The following is a 15,150-nucleotide window of genomic DNA, read 5'->3' as shown; positions in this document are numbered from 1 at the left end:
TTACAATTCAAAACCCTCCTGCGTTCAGGGATGTTATCTCCTTTATCTAAGTAACCTGTTGCTCTTTCAGCTATATGTAGGAGCACACACTCATGCTCCTACCAGAGCTGGAGGCTTTCATCATTCAGAATGAAGTCCTTACCTCACCATGCGTGTCCTGAAACTGCACCTCTATGTATTCTGGTGGCAAGGCAGGAATATTAAGAGCAGACTGAGAGACAGGAGGGACAGAATGAACAAGTGAAGGTTCGGTGTCTCCAGCTGAAGCCACAAGATGGATGTCAACCAGTTTCTGTGTCAGAACATCAGAACTCCTCACTCTTTCATCTTCTAGCTTCAAGTTCTGTACTTCTGAGCTTAAGTTTAGTTCATACCCAACGCGTGGGGCTGCAGAGAGAGAGCTAGAAACAGCATTGCTGCTCATGCCCTGTTTTTCTTTCTGCAATAGAAATGCTTCCTTGAGGGCAAGCCAAAGTCCATCAATCCAAGGATCAACCACTAGTTCCAGACTGGGGAGGGAGGAATTAAAAGAGAAAGGAATGGTTGACTTATTGTGACTTACTGGACTGTTAATTTACAAATAATGAAAAGACCATAAAAAGCTAAAAACACTATTAATTTTACATTTTTAATATATATATATCTGCCGCTATTACCAAGACGACATTCTTTTTTTTACAAAAATATTTTCATTTAGTTATGACCACTATGTAAATTTACAGAGTATAAAGTGTGTAACAGCCTCGTTCTTCCAGTTTCTCATTTTTATTTTCTTACGCTGAATTTTATGACAGGAAGTTTGAAGGCATGGTAGCAAAATATGAAACTTTTCACTGTGTAACAGTAACATAAATAGCTTACACTAATGTTCCATTTTTATTATTTTAGAACACAGCATATAAGTTTTATGGTTATGGTAATGTTTGTGTTCAATTGTCTCATATCATCACGCACAGAACGGATATAATCTGCAGTTCAAAATAAATAAGCCAAGACTGCAGCCTACTGGCCAGAAAGAGGAACAGAACAGGAAGGGAGTTTGTTTTCTTACATAATTCCTCTACAGCAATCAAAAAACTTTCTTACATAATTCCTCTATAGTGGTTATAAAAAATAAAAATTTAAAAAATGCATGGTTTAGGGAAAAGAGAAGAAAATTAAAAAAAACATTGCAGGGTTTGCCTAAAGCAGCTATACTGCAAGATGTGAGTTTAGAGAAAAGTCTGATGCGTGTGCAGAAAGAGATCCTATTACCCAGTACCGCACGTATTGGGAACTAGATTTGTTTTTATTTGCTTCAGTAAACAAGCTACATTTTTAAACCCCTCCACTTATTCCGAATTACTTAATTTCTAAAACTGCTAAATACTCTCAATTTTTCCAGGCATTACAGATGTTTACTCACACTTTGAAAATGGAGTTTTATTTAATGGCAATTGAGATTGAAAAGGCATACTGTGTTCAGACAGGATTCATTCCTGTGAGGTGAGGTGCTGAGTATTGAGGTTCAACTGATTTCAAAGTGTTCAGAATGTTTAGCCAAATTCACATGTAATTATTGCATCTTGAAGAAATAAAATCCCAACTCATTCAGCTCTTACCCTACGCAATCATCTGCTAATCCTGTGTCATAGAAGTGCTGGGCACCAAGTTCTTGAAGTCTTCGGTCTACTGTCTTTCCACCGTTACAAAAGAATGTGTACTCTGAATCACCCAGACCTAGCAAATTCAAGGAAAGAGGAATCATGTCAGTCAGTCACCCAGGCTATATAGACAAAAATCTGCAAAGATAACACAGGATTTTCTTGCAGGCAAACAGAAGAAACTGATATAGCAAAGTACATATTACCAGGATACTTTTATGACCTTAAAAAAAAAATTAAAAATTGTGTTTTTCTCAAAGTAGAGCTGAAAAACTGGTTCTTCCTTCACAAATGTAAGACACAATTTCTCTGAAAACAATTTGCTTTCAATATTTCACATTTCAGAAGAATGTTGGTTTAGTTTGAGACTTAAAAAATACAAAACCACTCTTAAAGGAAAAATGTAAGGAACTGAAATAATTAGAGTGAAACTGATATGTGAATTACCAAAAGAAATTACCTCACCTTCAGGTTAAAATTGTTAATATGTGTCAACAACATAAGGGACAGAGTATTAGAAGTCATTAAAAAATATTTGAACCTTGAAAAAAAAAAAAAATCAAGCACAGGAGTGATTTTAAACAATCTGAAATGAGAAATGTAGGAAAAGGTGCAAGAGGGAATCTGGTCCAAGATCCTCCTCCCTGGGAATCGGAGATTTCTTTGTAGATCTCCTCTTCACTGCACTGGGTTTTCTGGCCTTTAACAGTTGTGAAGATGTTCTGTTAGAAGAAGATGCACTTTGTTATCAGTTACACAGTCAGTGGACTCAGGAGGTATGTTCATGGAGGACCTGAGATTTTAAGAGATCAACTAAATCAGTGATCTGCCCTAAAAGAGATCAACCACACATACCTTATCCTTATCAGGTGCTTATCTAACAATCCCAAAGACCACTGGTTAGGTAATGTTCACAAATTCTGTAAGTAATCCATACAACTGTTTCACTATCCTACCTATCATAATTTTTCACAGCCTGACCCTTTCTTGTATGCAATTTCAAACCACTAGATCCTTATCACCCCCACCTAACAATGGACTATTCCTTTCTCCTTTATAACAGTTTTATTTTTCTTTAAAAAAAAAAAAATTCTGCTCCCTCTCAAGTACAGTACTTCGAGTGAACACTTCACTGGACAAGCTGAAATGGACACCATTTTAAAACTGATAACTTTTTTAGACTAGAATCACAAAACATGTTATAACTTAGATACTATAATAATATCTGTTACAACAAAAATCAGTATTTATACAATGCTTATCTTCATATATGCATATAAGCATTCAGTCAGCTATGAAAAACCTAACCATTTCACAAACTGTAATGTATAACTAGGCAATAGCATAACATCTCAAAATGCTACATAATTAGGATACATATATTTCAGACTTTGACATTATATATCCACTAGAAATTTCGTTCTACTCCTTCTTCACTAGAAATCTAAGTTTCCTCACTCCTACCTATCAACTTAAAGTTGTCAGGCAAAAATAACCTAAGTTCAACTAGAAGTTTCTGGAGTTTGTTAAAACACAACCTGAAAACTCAACAAACTGACTTTACCATCAGCTCAAGATACATTAGATGCATTTTGCCAAATCTGTATTTTGCATATCAATCTTTAACCTGGTTACACTCCTTCTACTAACAAATATGACATTCAAAATTAAAAAAAAAAAATGAAAATTTCAAGGTATATAGGATGATCTTAAAACCTTATTTTTAAGAACATTTTATACTGCCTTTCCCTCTGTATACAAAAATGCCCAATTACTTGCAAAGTCAAGTAAATTCATCTAGTCCATAGAGACTTGACATGAAATTAAAACTTCAACAATTATAGATAGCTTATATTATATTTTGTTTATGCAAAGAAAATTAAACTATAAAAAAATTAAATTGGTAGCTTACATTCAGATAATTTCTGTGACACTTTTCCTTTATTGCTTATAAAGGACATTACACAAAAAAGCTGTTCATGTTATAAAAATAAATGTTTTACAAGCACTTAAAAAACCCCAAACAAACAACTTATTCACAAGTAAAAATTATAAAAATTATTCACTGGCAGACAAGTGCTGCAATAATATAGAAAATACTAAATCACCTAGCAATCCATACTGGAGATGTGCAAAATGATCAGGTGGCAAAGTCGTGTCTTGAATTTTCTTTACAAACTTGCGGGCAGTGTCTGGTGGGTCTCCAGTACCGGTAGTGGAAATAACAATAACTACAGGATCCTTTTCTGTTTCCAGGTTATACTACAAGTAATAGAACAAGTAAGTTACAAGGTGCCATTTGATACCTATTTGTGGCTTTAGATATTCTTTTTCACTCTTCCTTTTCCCAAAGGTACACAGAAAAATGTTTAATCTCATCTTATCTGTATTAAACCACAGAAAGTCTTTCAAGTAATTACAAATCATTTTGGGGATGCAACTTATGATCCTGGTTGGAGTTTTCAAGACCAGACTGGATAAAGCTCTGAGGAACCTGCTCTGATCTCAGCTAACCCGGCTGTGAGATGACCTCATGAAGTCTCTTCCAACCTGAATTATCCTATGATCCCATACACAAATGCAGAAGGGCAGCACTTTGAGAAGGCTAGTACACATGCGAAGAATACTTCACAACTCTACTCAGACTGCTTAAATACACAACTCCTACAGTATTTGTCAAATGGAAAACGTATTTTTGTATATATGATCACAATCACACAGTTGGCCATAATCCTGATAACTTCAAACAGATAACTGGGGTGTGGCCATACAAACTGTGGGGATCATTTCTAAATTCCATCAGGGATCATTTGGTTCTGACAACTTCCATGTTACATCTGTCTTTGCCACAAAAAAAAAAAAAAAAAAACCAACCCTGTGCTTTGGGGGGGACTTAAAGTAGCTCTGAACAGAGATAGTCACTGTGCTCTACAGTTTGATTCATTCTGGGCTCTTCACCCTGCCCCCAATTCGTTTCTCTCCCCTTTGCTAATACCAATCTTTCACATTTCCCATGGTTTTATAGGGGCTACTCCCATTATACCAGGTCAAAAAAACCTGCCTATATTGGGGAATGTGCATCAGTTCCATAAATTCAGGTCTCATGCAGACATTTATTACTTCTGAAGTAAGAAGTGCTCTGTTTCTTTGATGATTCCAGCTTTCCACTGATAGTGGGCTGCAGCACTGTGCTAGTCCGCTGTCAGGTCACACGCACAACGTGCTCTTTCACAGCACCCCTACGGGTTTTGAATCACACGGACAGCTAGCGACGTATGTGAAGCACAGCTCCACAGAATCAGAGACACCTCGTTTGGAGTGATCTCTGGAGGCCACCTAGTCCTACCCCATGCTCCAAGTGGGACTAACTGCCTATGCTGCATTAGGTCAGATATGACTCTGGCTGAATTTTGAAAACTTCTAAGGGTAGAGATTCCACTTTTCTGGGCAGCCTCTTCCATCCAGAACATCTCCACTAGTGTCAAATCTGAGTTTATCAGGCTGCACACTCAGTGGATTTTGCCTCCAGTTGTACAGTCTTCTGCTACCAAGAAGAGTTTGGCTCAAGTAGGCTGCTATAAGGCCACTTCTTAGTCTCCTTTTTGCCATAATAAGCAACCCAAGCTCCTGTTACTGCTCCCTGCAGGTTTCAGTTTAAACTCTTCCAGAATTCCAAGTTTAATAAAATAGTAGGGTTATGAGAAAATAAAAATAAAGATTGCAAGAGATCCCATGTTTCATTTCCAGCAGTTTCAGGACTGCAATTCAAAACTTGAGTTTAAGGAGTTGCATTCTAAACACTCAAATTTTATCCCCTCCTCAAGCCATGTAAAAAGTTACCCCTTACACCTACAATCCAAAAACGCTAGGAACATAAAGAAACAGAATATCAAGGGGGTTTGCTGTTGTCATTTTTTCCAAAACCTTCCTGAAGAACTTAAGAGCAGTTGCATGGAACAACTTAAATTACCATCTAGAACAGTGTCCTGCCTCTGACAGTGGCCAATAGCAGGTGCCTAGAGAAGTATAAGAGAAGAGAGTAAGCATGCACAGATATTCCTCAAGTACTTTGCCAGACGTCAGTGAGTTGTGGTCCAGGGATGTTACAAACAGAGGTTTTGTCTTTTACAAGTTCAAGCAAACTGCAAGTACTCACAAATTCAAGAGACTTTCAAAACTGAACTATAAGTTGTGCAAAAAAAGGCATTATGCATCCTGTTGCAGCAACCTGGATTTTCAAAACTTCCACAGCTGATTTGATAAGTACAAATACAAAAGCTTCTGCAATGCATTTTCACAGGTGACTACTGCATTTACAAACAAAAGCAAAGTCTTAAAGTAAAAAATGCAAGGGTCTTTTCCATTACAAAAAAAAAAAAAGAAGAAGAAAAAATATACAAACTCAGAAAGTAAAAAGTGGTGTATTAGAACAGAGATATGAGTAGTTCACTAAATTCTTGCTTGCTCCACTGCACATTCTCCTCTGCAAACTTAAAGACCTTTTGGAAGCCAAACACTTGGCAACAGAGGTCCTGCATTAATTTGTGTCAATTACTTGGAGGTCTGATATTATCACTAGACCAACAAGAACCTTACAAAATTACCTATTTTTTTATTCTACCTTCCACTTCTTCCTATACCTTTAGTGTTACATCTTAGTACCATTCTTTCTCTTTCCTTCAAAAGTACACCTCTGCTGAGGACAGCAATGCCACAAAACAGCAGGGAGCAGTGTGCTCAAGCTGTGAATGACAGCTGAAGGAATACGATGGGATCAGACACCCAGATATGTTTTATCCAGAATAACACATATCATGGCAAACGTGCTTATTCAGATAACTCATCCAAGGCTGACTACATGCACTGTGATCCAAGATGATCTTCATTTAGCCTGCTACTTTACTGCTCCTACCTCACTTCCACTTCATTTCAGTCTTTCATCAAGCATAAAAAGCAATCACAGTTACCAACCAAAGATTTATGACCTTTTCTCACTTACGAGAGTGTAGGTGAGAGACACTACTTGGAAATAGCCAATGTTTCCAAGACATGAACAGTATCTGACCATTTATTTTTCTATGGCAACAGGATCACATTATGACTATTGAACTCTGTAGCCACCTATTTCATCCACAGACCTTCACAGAATTCCCATTAACTGATGACTAAAGTAGCCATGGTAGGGGAACCTCAATCCATCCCACTCCTACCAGTTTGATGCCACTGCCAGCTATAGATGCCCAGGGACAAGAGAAGGATCACAGGTCAGCAGGAGAGTGCCTGAAGTGCAGCACAAAGGAATCCCAGCCAGTCAGTTAGCTTCATGGGGGCCCAACTTAAATGCCTCTGTGTAAATGCACATAGCATGGGGAATAAACAAGAGGAATTGAAGACATGCACATGCTGCAGGGCTAGGATCTTACTGGCATCACGGAGACATGGTGGGATGGCTCCTATGACTGGAGTGTTGCAATGGAAGGGTACAGGCTCTTTAGGAAGGACAGGCAGGGCAGATGAGGAGGGGGTGTTGCTCTCTATGTCAGTGACCAGCTGGAGTGCATGGAGCTCCACCTGGGGATGGATGAGGAGCCAACTGAGAGCTTGTGGGTCAGGATTAAAGGGAAGGCAGGGACAGGGGACACTATAGAGGGGGTCTGCTACAGGCCACCTGAGCAGGATGACCAAGTGGATGAGGCCCTCTATAGACAGATTGGAGCAGCCTCAGGCTCACAAGCCCTGGTCCTCATGGGGGCCTTCAACCAGCCCAATATCTGTTGAGGGGACAACACAGCAAGGCATAAGCAGTCCAGGAGGTTCCTGACACACATTGATGATAACTTCCTTCTCCAAGTGACAGAGGAGCCAACGAGGAGAGGTGTCGTGCTGTACCTTGTTCTCACCAACAAGGAGGGACTGGTAGGGGATGTGAAGCTGAAGGGCAGCCTTGGCTGCAGTGTCCGTGAAATGGTGGAGTTCAAGATCCTTAGGGCAGCGAGGAGGGCGCACAGCAAGCTCACTGCCCTGGACTTCAGGAGAGCAGACTTGGGCCTCTTCAGAGATCTGCTTGGTAGAGTCCCATGGGACAAAGCCCTGGAGGGAAGAGGGGCCCAAGACAGCTGGGTAGTATTCAAGGATCACCTCCTCCAAGCTCAGGAGCAATGCATCCCAACAGAGGAAAAAGTCAGGCAAAAACACCAGGAGGCCTGCATGGATGAACAAGAAGCTCCTAGGCAAACTCAAACACAAAAAGGAAGCCTACAGAAGGTGGAAGCAAGGGCAGGTAGCCTGAGAGGAATACAGAGAAATTGAGGCAGCCAGGGGTCAGGTTAGGAAAGCTAAAGTCCTGTTGGAATTGAATCTGTCCAGGAACACCAAGGGCAACAAGAAAAGCTTCTATAGCAATAAAAGGAAGACTAGGGAAAACGTGGGCCCTCTCCGGAAGGAAACAGGAGACCTCAGTGGATTTTGTCTCTGGTTGTACAGTCTTCTGCTGCCAAGAAGAGTTTGGCTCAAGTAGGCTGCTATGAGGTCACTCCTTAGCCTCCTTTTTGCCATAATAAGCAACCCAAGCTCCTGGGATATGGAGAAGGCTGAGGTACTCAATGACTGTTTTTGCCTCAGTATTCCCTGGCAAGTGCTCTAGCCACAACACCCAAGTTGCAGAAGGCAAAGACACGGACTGGGAGAATGAAGAACCACCTGCTGTAGGAGAAGATCAAGTTCGAGACCATCTAAGGAACCTGAAGGGGCACAAGTCCATGGTACCTGATGAGATGCATCCACATGACCTGAAGGAACTGGCAGATGAAGTTGCTAAGCCACTATCCATCCTGTTTGAGAAGTCGTGGCAGGTGAAGCTCCCACTGACTGGAAAAGGGGAAACATAACCCCCATTTTTAAAAATGGAAAAAGGAAGACCTGGGGAACTACAGACCACTCAGTCTCATCTCTGTGCCCAGCAAGATCATGGAGCAGGCACGTGGAAAATAAGGAGGTGATTGGTGACAGCCAACATGGCTTCACTAAGGGAAAATCATGCCTGACAAACTTGGTGGCATTCTATGATGGGGTTACAGCGTTGGTGCATAAGGGAGGAGTGACTGACGTCATCTACCTGGACTTGTGCAAAGCATTTGACACTGTCCCGCATGACATCCTTGTGTCTAAATTGTAGAGACATGGATTCGATGGATGGACCACTTGGTGGATAAGGAATTGGCTGGATGGATGCACTCAGAGAGTTGCGGTCAGCAGCTCAATGTCCAAGTGGAGAACAGTGATGAGAGGCATCCCTCAGGGGTCAGTATTGTAGGGACCGGCACTGTTTGACATCTTTGTCAGCAACATGGACAGCGGGATCAAGTGCACTCTGAGCAAGTTTGCCAATGACACCAAGCTGTGTGGTGCAGTTGGCATGCTGGAGGGAAGGGATGCCATCCAGAGGGACCCTGACAGGCTGGAGAGGTGGGCCTGTGCGAACTGCATGAAGTTCAACAAGGCCAAATGCAAGGTCCTGCACGTGGGTCGGCGCAATCCCAAGCACAACTGCAGGCTGGGCAGAGAATGGATTGAGAGCAGCCCTGAGGAGAAGGACTTGGGGTGTTGGTGGACAAGAAGCTCAACATGACCCAGCAACGCACGCTTGCAGCCCAGAAAGCCAACCGTATCCTGGTCTGCATCAAAAGAAGTGTGACCAGCAGGTCGAGGGAGGTGATCCTGCCCCTCTACACCTCTCTCATGAAACCCTCCCAGAGTACTGTGTTCAGCCCTGGGGTCCCCAGTACAAGAGAGACATGGAAATACTGGAGCGAGTCCAGAGGAGGGCCACAAAGATGATCAGAGGGCCTCTCCTATGAAGACAGGCTGAGAGAGTTGGGGTTGTTCAGCCTGGAGAGGAGAAGGCTCTGGGGAGACCTAAATGCAGCCTTCCAGTACCTGAAGGGAGCCTACAAGAAAGCTGGAGAGGGACTGTTTACAAGGATATGGAGTGACAGGACAAGGGGTAATGGGTTTAAGCTGAAGGAAAGCAGATTTAGATTAGATATTAAGAAGAAATTATTCACTATGAGGGTGGTGAGACACTGGAACAGGTTGCCCAGAGAGGTTGTGGAGGCCCCATCCCTGGAAGTGTTCAAGGCCAGGTTGGATGGGGCTTTGGGCAACGTGGTCTAGTGGAGGGTGTCCCTGCCCATGGCAGGGGGCTTGGAACTAGGTGATCTTTGAGGTCCCTTCCAACCCAAACCATTCAGTGATTCTATGACAAGGTCTGAAAAATACCCAACAGCTACATAAAGATAGGCCTTCTAACTGACAAACATGAACAAAAAAGAAACCTTTTACTTCCTCTCCTAAAGCATACACACCTCTCTAAACTGTGCATGTTGTGGAATAAACTGTCAGATCTAACATGCCCAGAGGACTTCACAAGAGGCCCCAGAAAATTCAAGTAAGCTCTTGCTCCAGTACGTTATGCCACCCTGCTTTCCCCTCCCCAATTACACTTAATCTTCTAGAAGTTCTCTTTATTAACAGTAAAGGGTAAGGAAGAGCTTAAGTGATGAAATCTACAAAGCTGCAGAAATTACTTTTTTTCCTCAGTGCCCAATTCTCAGATTCTCAATTCAGTACATCTTTCTACCTCATCAATAACTCACAGCTCTGAGCTGTCTTGTCAAATTTGACAAAATAGATTTATTCAAGTGGCAGACCAATAACAGGGCTAGAAATATCCTGCCTACTGCCTTCCTGAAACTAATCTCCAAACCTGTCAAATGCAGAAGAAATTAAATGGAAGAATATAAGGACAATCTTCACATTCCCTTCTGGCTGCATAAAAGTGTCTTACTAACGTTCTGCTACATACTCAGGGAACATTCATTCAAAAGCAGATGTCCAGCTACCCAACACATAGTCATCCCCAAGAAAGCAATTTGCTAAAAGGGAACTAAATTATTTTTATAAACTTCTCACATTTTCAAGTGCATGAAAAAAAACTCTTTTGGGTGTTATTTTCTGCTCATCTCCTATGAAATACCAGGCTATCAAGTATTGTTTAGTTGGGTTTTTTTAAAATGTTTTTGGTTTAGGACATACAGTTGAAAGTGCTTTGTAAAGGAAATTACAGTCGATATTGCTTTTTAGACAGACACTAACAGTTTTCAGATCCTTACCCCTGGATAACAGCAAGTAATAAAAAGTCACTTCCTTGCTTCAGCCAAGTTTTTAATTTCTTTCTAGAATACAACTTGAGTGTTATCCAGTGTGAACTGGCATGAGTGCATACGCTAAGCAACTCAAGAAGACCCCACAAAAGCTCAGGGTCATGCTGGACCCCACCTTTAACAGAACACAGGACCTCAGTGCAACATAAAAATAACAGAAAAAAAACAAAAAAGTGTAATTTCTATCAACAGGAGAGCTGACCAGTAAATACAGAATTTATTCACTACTGCATACATAAATAGCTTTCAAGAAGTCACCGGACTATTCCTAGAAGAGAGATCAAAGATATATTCATTTACTGTTCTAATAAAAAAATCAAATAGAAGATGTACCGTTGGCAGGAGTCTATTAAGCGTCTACGAGTATTGGTCCAAATTACTGATTCCTAAGAAATGAAAATGTAAAACTAGATGGTATATTTTAGGTGGGTGCATGTGCTCAGCCTTCACGATTATTAACAGCCACTGCTCAAGCACATGAAAAATGCAGCTCTTAAATATCTACTCTTCAAAGCAGTATTGAGTATCTCACCTTGTCCATTTCACTTATACAGTGCATATCAGCTTCAAGTCCATGGGCACCTGCTTGCTGCCATATTTCCTCAGCTATGGCTTTTGCCTGCCCCTTTTGTGTTGCATAGAGGAGCAAAAACCTCCTTTTTAAATCACAGCACATTTCCCAAAACAGAGCACTTTTTTTTTTTTTAAAGACACTGCAGGGGAAAAAAAAAGAAGGAAAAAAAAAAGTGAATTTATTGCATGCAGAACCACAAGATTTTGCTGTGCTTATTAAAGAGATACTTTAAAGCATAGTAGTATTGGTGTTTAACTTGGAAATGAGGCATCTACTCTGAAGAAAAGCCATTTCTCACAACAAAGTTCTGTAGGCCAGGTTGCAAAGGACTCGTGGTATTGGTCATATGTGCTGTACTGCCTTGATGTTGCAATATCCCCAGTATCAAGAATCTAGTTTGTAAAGAATATAATAGAGTGACTAGTTTCATGAAAATATATACTATTTTTATTACGTAAATTATATTTTCCACTTTAAGTCAGTGACTGCTTTGGTCAGTTTTCTGATATGTATTTGAAAATCAAACCAAACCAAAACATAGACCTGGTGAAGTCAAACTACAATGCCTGAGTTAAAAAAAAAATTAAAATTCTCAGTTTCTTCTTTTCTGAAATCAGTATTTCTTGCCTGAATGCCTTTACGCTTTACTGTCCACTATGTCTGTATTTTAGAACACAAACATTGTTTTTCATTTCATATTTCAAAAAGGAGATTCCTATGAAAGTACAACTACAGAATTGACTGTTTGGGTTTTCTTCTTCTAAAAATAAGAAACCATCTTAGAGAAATCTGCTGTAGTGTAAAATGCCACTCCCTCACAAAGTCTTGAAAGCAGTAGGATGAATGAGATGCATATCCTTCTTCATTCACCTGTCCCATGAAAGTTTGAATGCAAGAAGTTTTCTTTCATGATTTCGACACAGAACAAAACAGATGTAAGGATAACTTCAAGAAGCAGTGAATAAAAAAGACAAGTAGAATCTCTCTCATACGTATATTACAAATTCATCTTCTGTCAATATTCTGTCGCTGCTAGGGAGCTGCACTAGAACTCAAATGCCTAGAATTACAACTGAGTAATTTTCAGTTCCCAACTTGAGATTTTTTTCTGACCTGAGCCCAGTTTGCTGTACTTCACCTATTGCTCCCACACAGATTCAACTACCAAAAGCATTCAGTGTCCTAGCCACACACACTGATTTATGGAAACCTGTGGCTAAGTAATTTGAGGCATATCTTTTTCCTGTTACTCTCAAGGGAAAACAAACACAGCTCAACTGCATAAGAAGAATACTGCACTCTATTGATATTTTTCCCCATGGTATTCTGGAAAGTTTCTCCTATTAGAATTTTTTTTAAAGCATACTTGTAAATCAAAAGTGTTAAAACTAAGTGATAGCTTCTTAAGAGTACAGTGCCTGTACCATACATTAATTCCATGAAAAATGTAATTACTAAAAAGTTTTAAAGCTTTCACTGTATTTTGTTCTACTACGTTTTCTATTATAGTTTTCACTTTAAATTGATTACATTATATTACCTAAAAATATTAATAATTACCTTAATAGTGGCTTTAAATAAATTCATTTAGTAATTGGCTTCATGTGCACAGAAGATGCATACTCTGAAACAATCCACAAAATGATTTTTCACTCTCCTTTTCCAAAAAAACCCACAAAGAAATTTGATGACACACAAATTATGACAATTCATATGAAATAGTTTAAATACCCTCAGATCCCCGTAGTAATACAGATTCATCCTAGTCATATGCTATGTTTTCACCCTAATTGTTCTCATCAGCAGTGGCAACACACAACTATAAATGGAGAAAAACAATAAAGATGAAGTAGCATTTCATTACTACATTCTTTCTCATACCTCGGAAAGGGAGAAAGATAAACAGTTTTCCACTGGGAGCACACTATAGTACAGAACCTTCTATATACAAAAAGTTGAGGGGTGAGCTGCCAACATTATAGCCAGGGGGTTACCAACAGACTTCAAACAAAAGAGTCAGCTTGGGAAGATGTGTAAGAGAAGCATGAAAATTTGCAATAGCAGGGTGAGAGGAGAGGGCAACAGAAAGAACAAGTCATGACAAGGTTTGACATGGCCAGGTGTTGTCCTAACAGCACCATGACCTCTGCCTAGGCCAGGCAGAGCAGCCTCCCCATAAGACACTGTGACCTGTTTCCACTCCAGCTAGTACAGTAACAACAAAGGGTGCAAAAAGTAGCTGCCTGCATCTTGGGTGCATGGATGTGAACTCGCAGGGAGCTTTCTCACTGGTGTATGGACTAGCAGATTGCATAGAGACAAAAAAGTTAGAGCAAACACACCTCCCACAGAAGGTGTGTGTGAACAAGAGAACCCACATGGCCAGAAGAGAGGATCGTGCTTGAGACACACACCTCCTGAGAGAGGGGGCTCTGTGTGTGCATGTAACAGTGCGAACGTCTCCTTGTGGGAAGTGTGGGGGGCAGCCCACAATTACACAATTCCTTGGAATTAGATATAGATGGCTGTTTAAATATTTGTAGGCATTTATTAACATTTGATAAGTGCCTAGTATTGTATCTGTTGTGCTGTTACTATTAATCTTGAATATATAGTTCAATTAACTGATTAAACAGTAGTTCAGTTAACTACCTGACAGATAATTATGTCATTAATAGATCAGTAAACTCCTTTCATCCTGATTCGATCTAAACTACACAAGTTGAGGAGTTTCTCCCTGTGACAGCATCAGCTCTCTTATCAACCAGAAGAGCTTCATGCACAAACTGATCAAGTGATGCCTGCTAAAAGTAAGGAAAAATAGCCATGCTTACCTGCAGATGAACACAATCGCAAATCAGGAACACACTTGCACTCAGATGAACGTACTGCCTTTATTGCTTTTGCTTTGCTGCACTATACACTCTTCAAACACGGTATGTCACTTCCACTTATGTGATATGAGTTCAACTAAAACAAAGAGGAGGGGGAAAATGGTAATTCTTGACTATCGACCTTTCTAGAGAATCCCTCTAACTTTAGTAGTATTATCACTCCAGCAGCCTTTAACATGTTGACGCGTTGGTAGTCGCGCATCAAAAAAACCAAAACAATGTTTAAGCTGGAAAAACAACCCAGGATTTGCTAGCTCAAACCAGGGCTTAACATGAAACTAAGGATGAAATTCCCAATTCAGCCTTTCTGATCCAGTCAGAAAACTAACACAGTCCACAAAAGATTAACAGGGACTCCATCAGCTCCATCAGTCAACACACTACAGGTGCAAACAAGCCATCTATGAATGCTACCCACACACTTTCACTGAACCCAGATGTGCTGGTCCCTGTAATGATGCAGCTGTACTGTAAGGCCAGACCACCTACTTCATGTAGCTGGTCTGTCAAACATAGCAAAATGCGTGGCCATGGACAGGACAAAACCAGAATAAACTTCTGCAGTAGCTTTACACGCTTACATGTGGCTTTAAATCGGGTTGTGGGACCATGCCTTCAGAGCCACAAAGCCATTCCCATGTCATTTTTTCAACAGTTAGTGACTTGCTCAGCATCACATTCACTCTATGACCAAGACAAATATAAAAAACATAAAACCTTCAATGAAGCCCACTTGTGAAACTCTCCACGGCCCAGGGCTGACCTTACATCCAGAAAAATTTGGTTGGACCAACCAACATCCCACCGGGAAGCAGGAG

At 40.4% G+C, this 15,150-nt stretch overlaps 1 protein-coding gene across 1 annotated transcript in view; it reads right to left on the bottom strand.

Annotated features, from left to right (window-relative positions):
* The window catches only part of MTRR (5-methyltetrahydrofolate-homocysteine methyltransferase reductase), a 33,934-nt gene that overhangs the window by 18,434 nt on the left and 350 nt on the right, over positions 1–15,150 (bottom strand). The window contains exons 2-6 of the mRNA XM_054815999.1: positions 14,273–14,408; positions 11,397–11,577; positions 3,752–3,905; positions 1,602–1,719; positions 143–509 (exon numbers count right to left, since the gene is read on the bottom strand). Of these exons, the coding sequence (XP_054671974.1) occupies positions 143–509; positions 1,602–1,719; positions 3,752–3,905; positions 11,397–11,540 (783 nt within the window). The 5' untranslated portion in view covers positions 11,541–11,577; positions 14,273–14,408. The remainder of the gene's footprint in view (positions 1–142; positions 510–1,601; positions 1,720–3,751; positions 3,906–11,396; positions 11,578–14,272; positions 14,409–15,150) is intronic.

The sequence above is a fragment of the Grus americana genome, chromosome 2 (genome assembly GCF_028858705.1).
Source record: "Grus americana isolate bGruAme1 chromosome 2, bGruAme1.mat, whole genome shotgun sequence".
Classification (NCBI taxonomy): domain Eukaryota; kingdom Metazoa; phylum Chordata; class Aves; order Gruiformes; family Gruidae; genus Grus; species Grus americana.
This window is presented reverse-complemented; position numbering and strand designations above follow the sequence as displayed.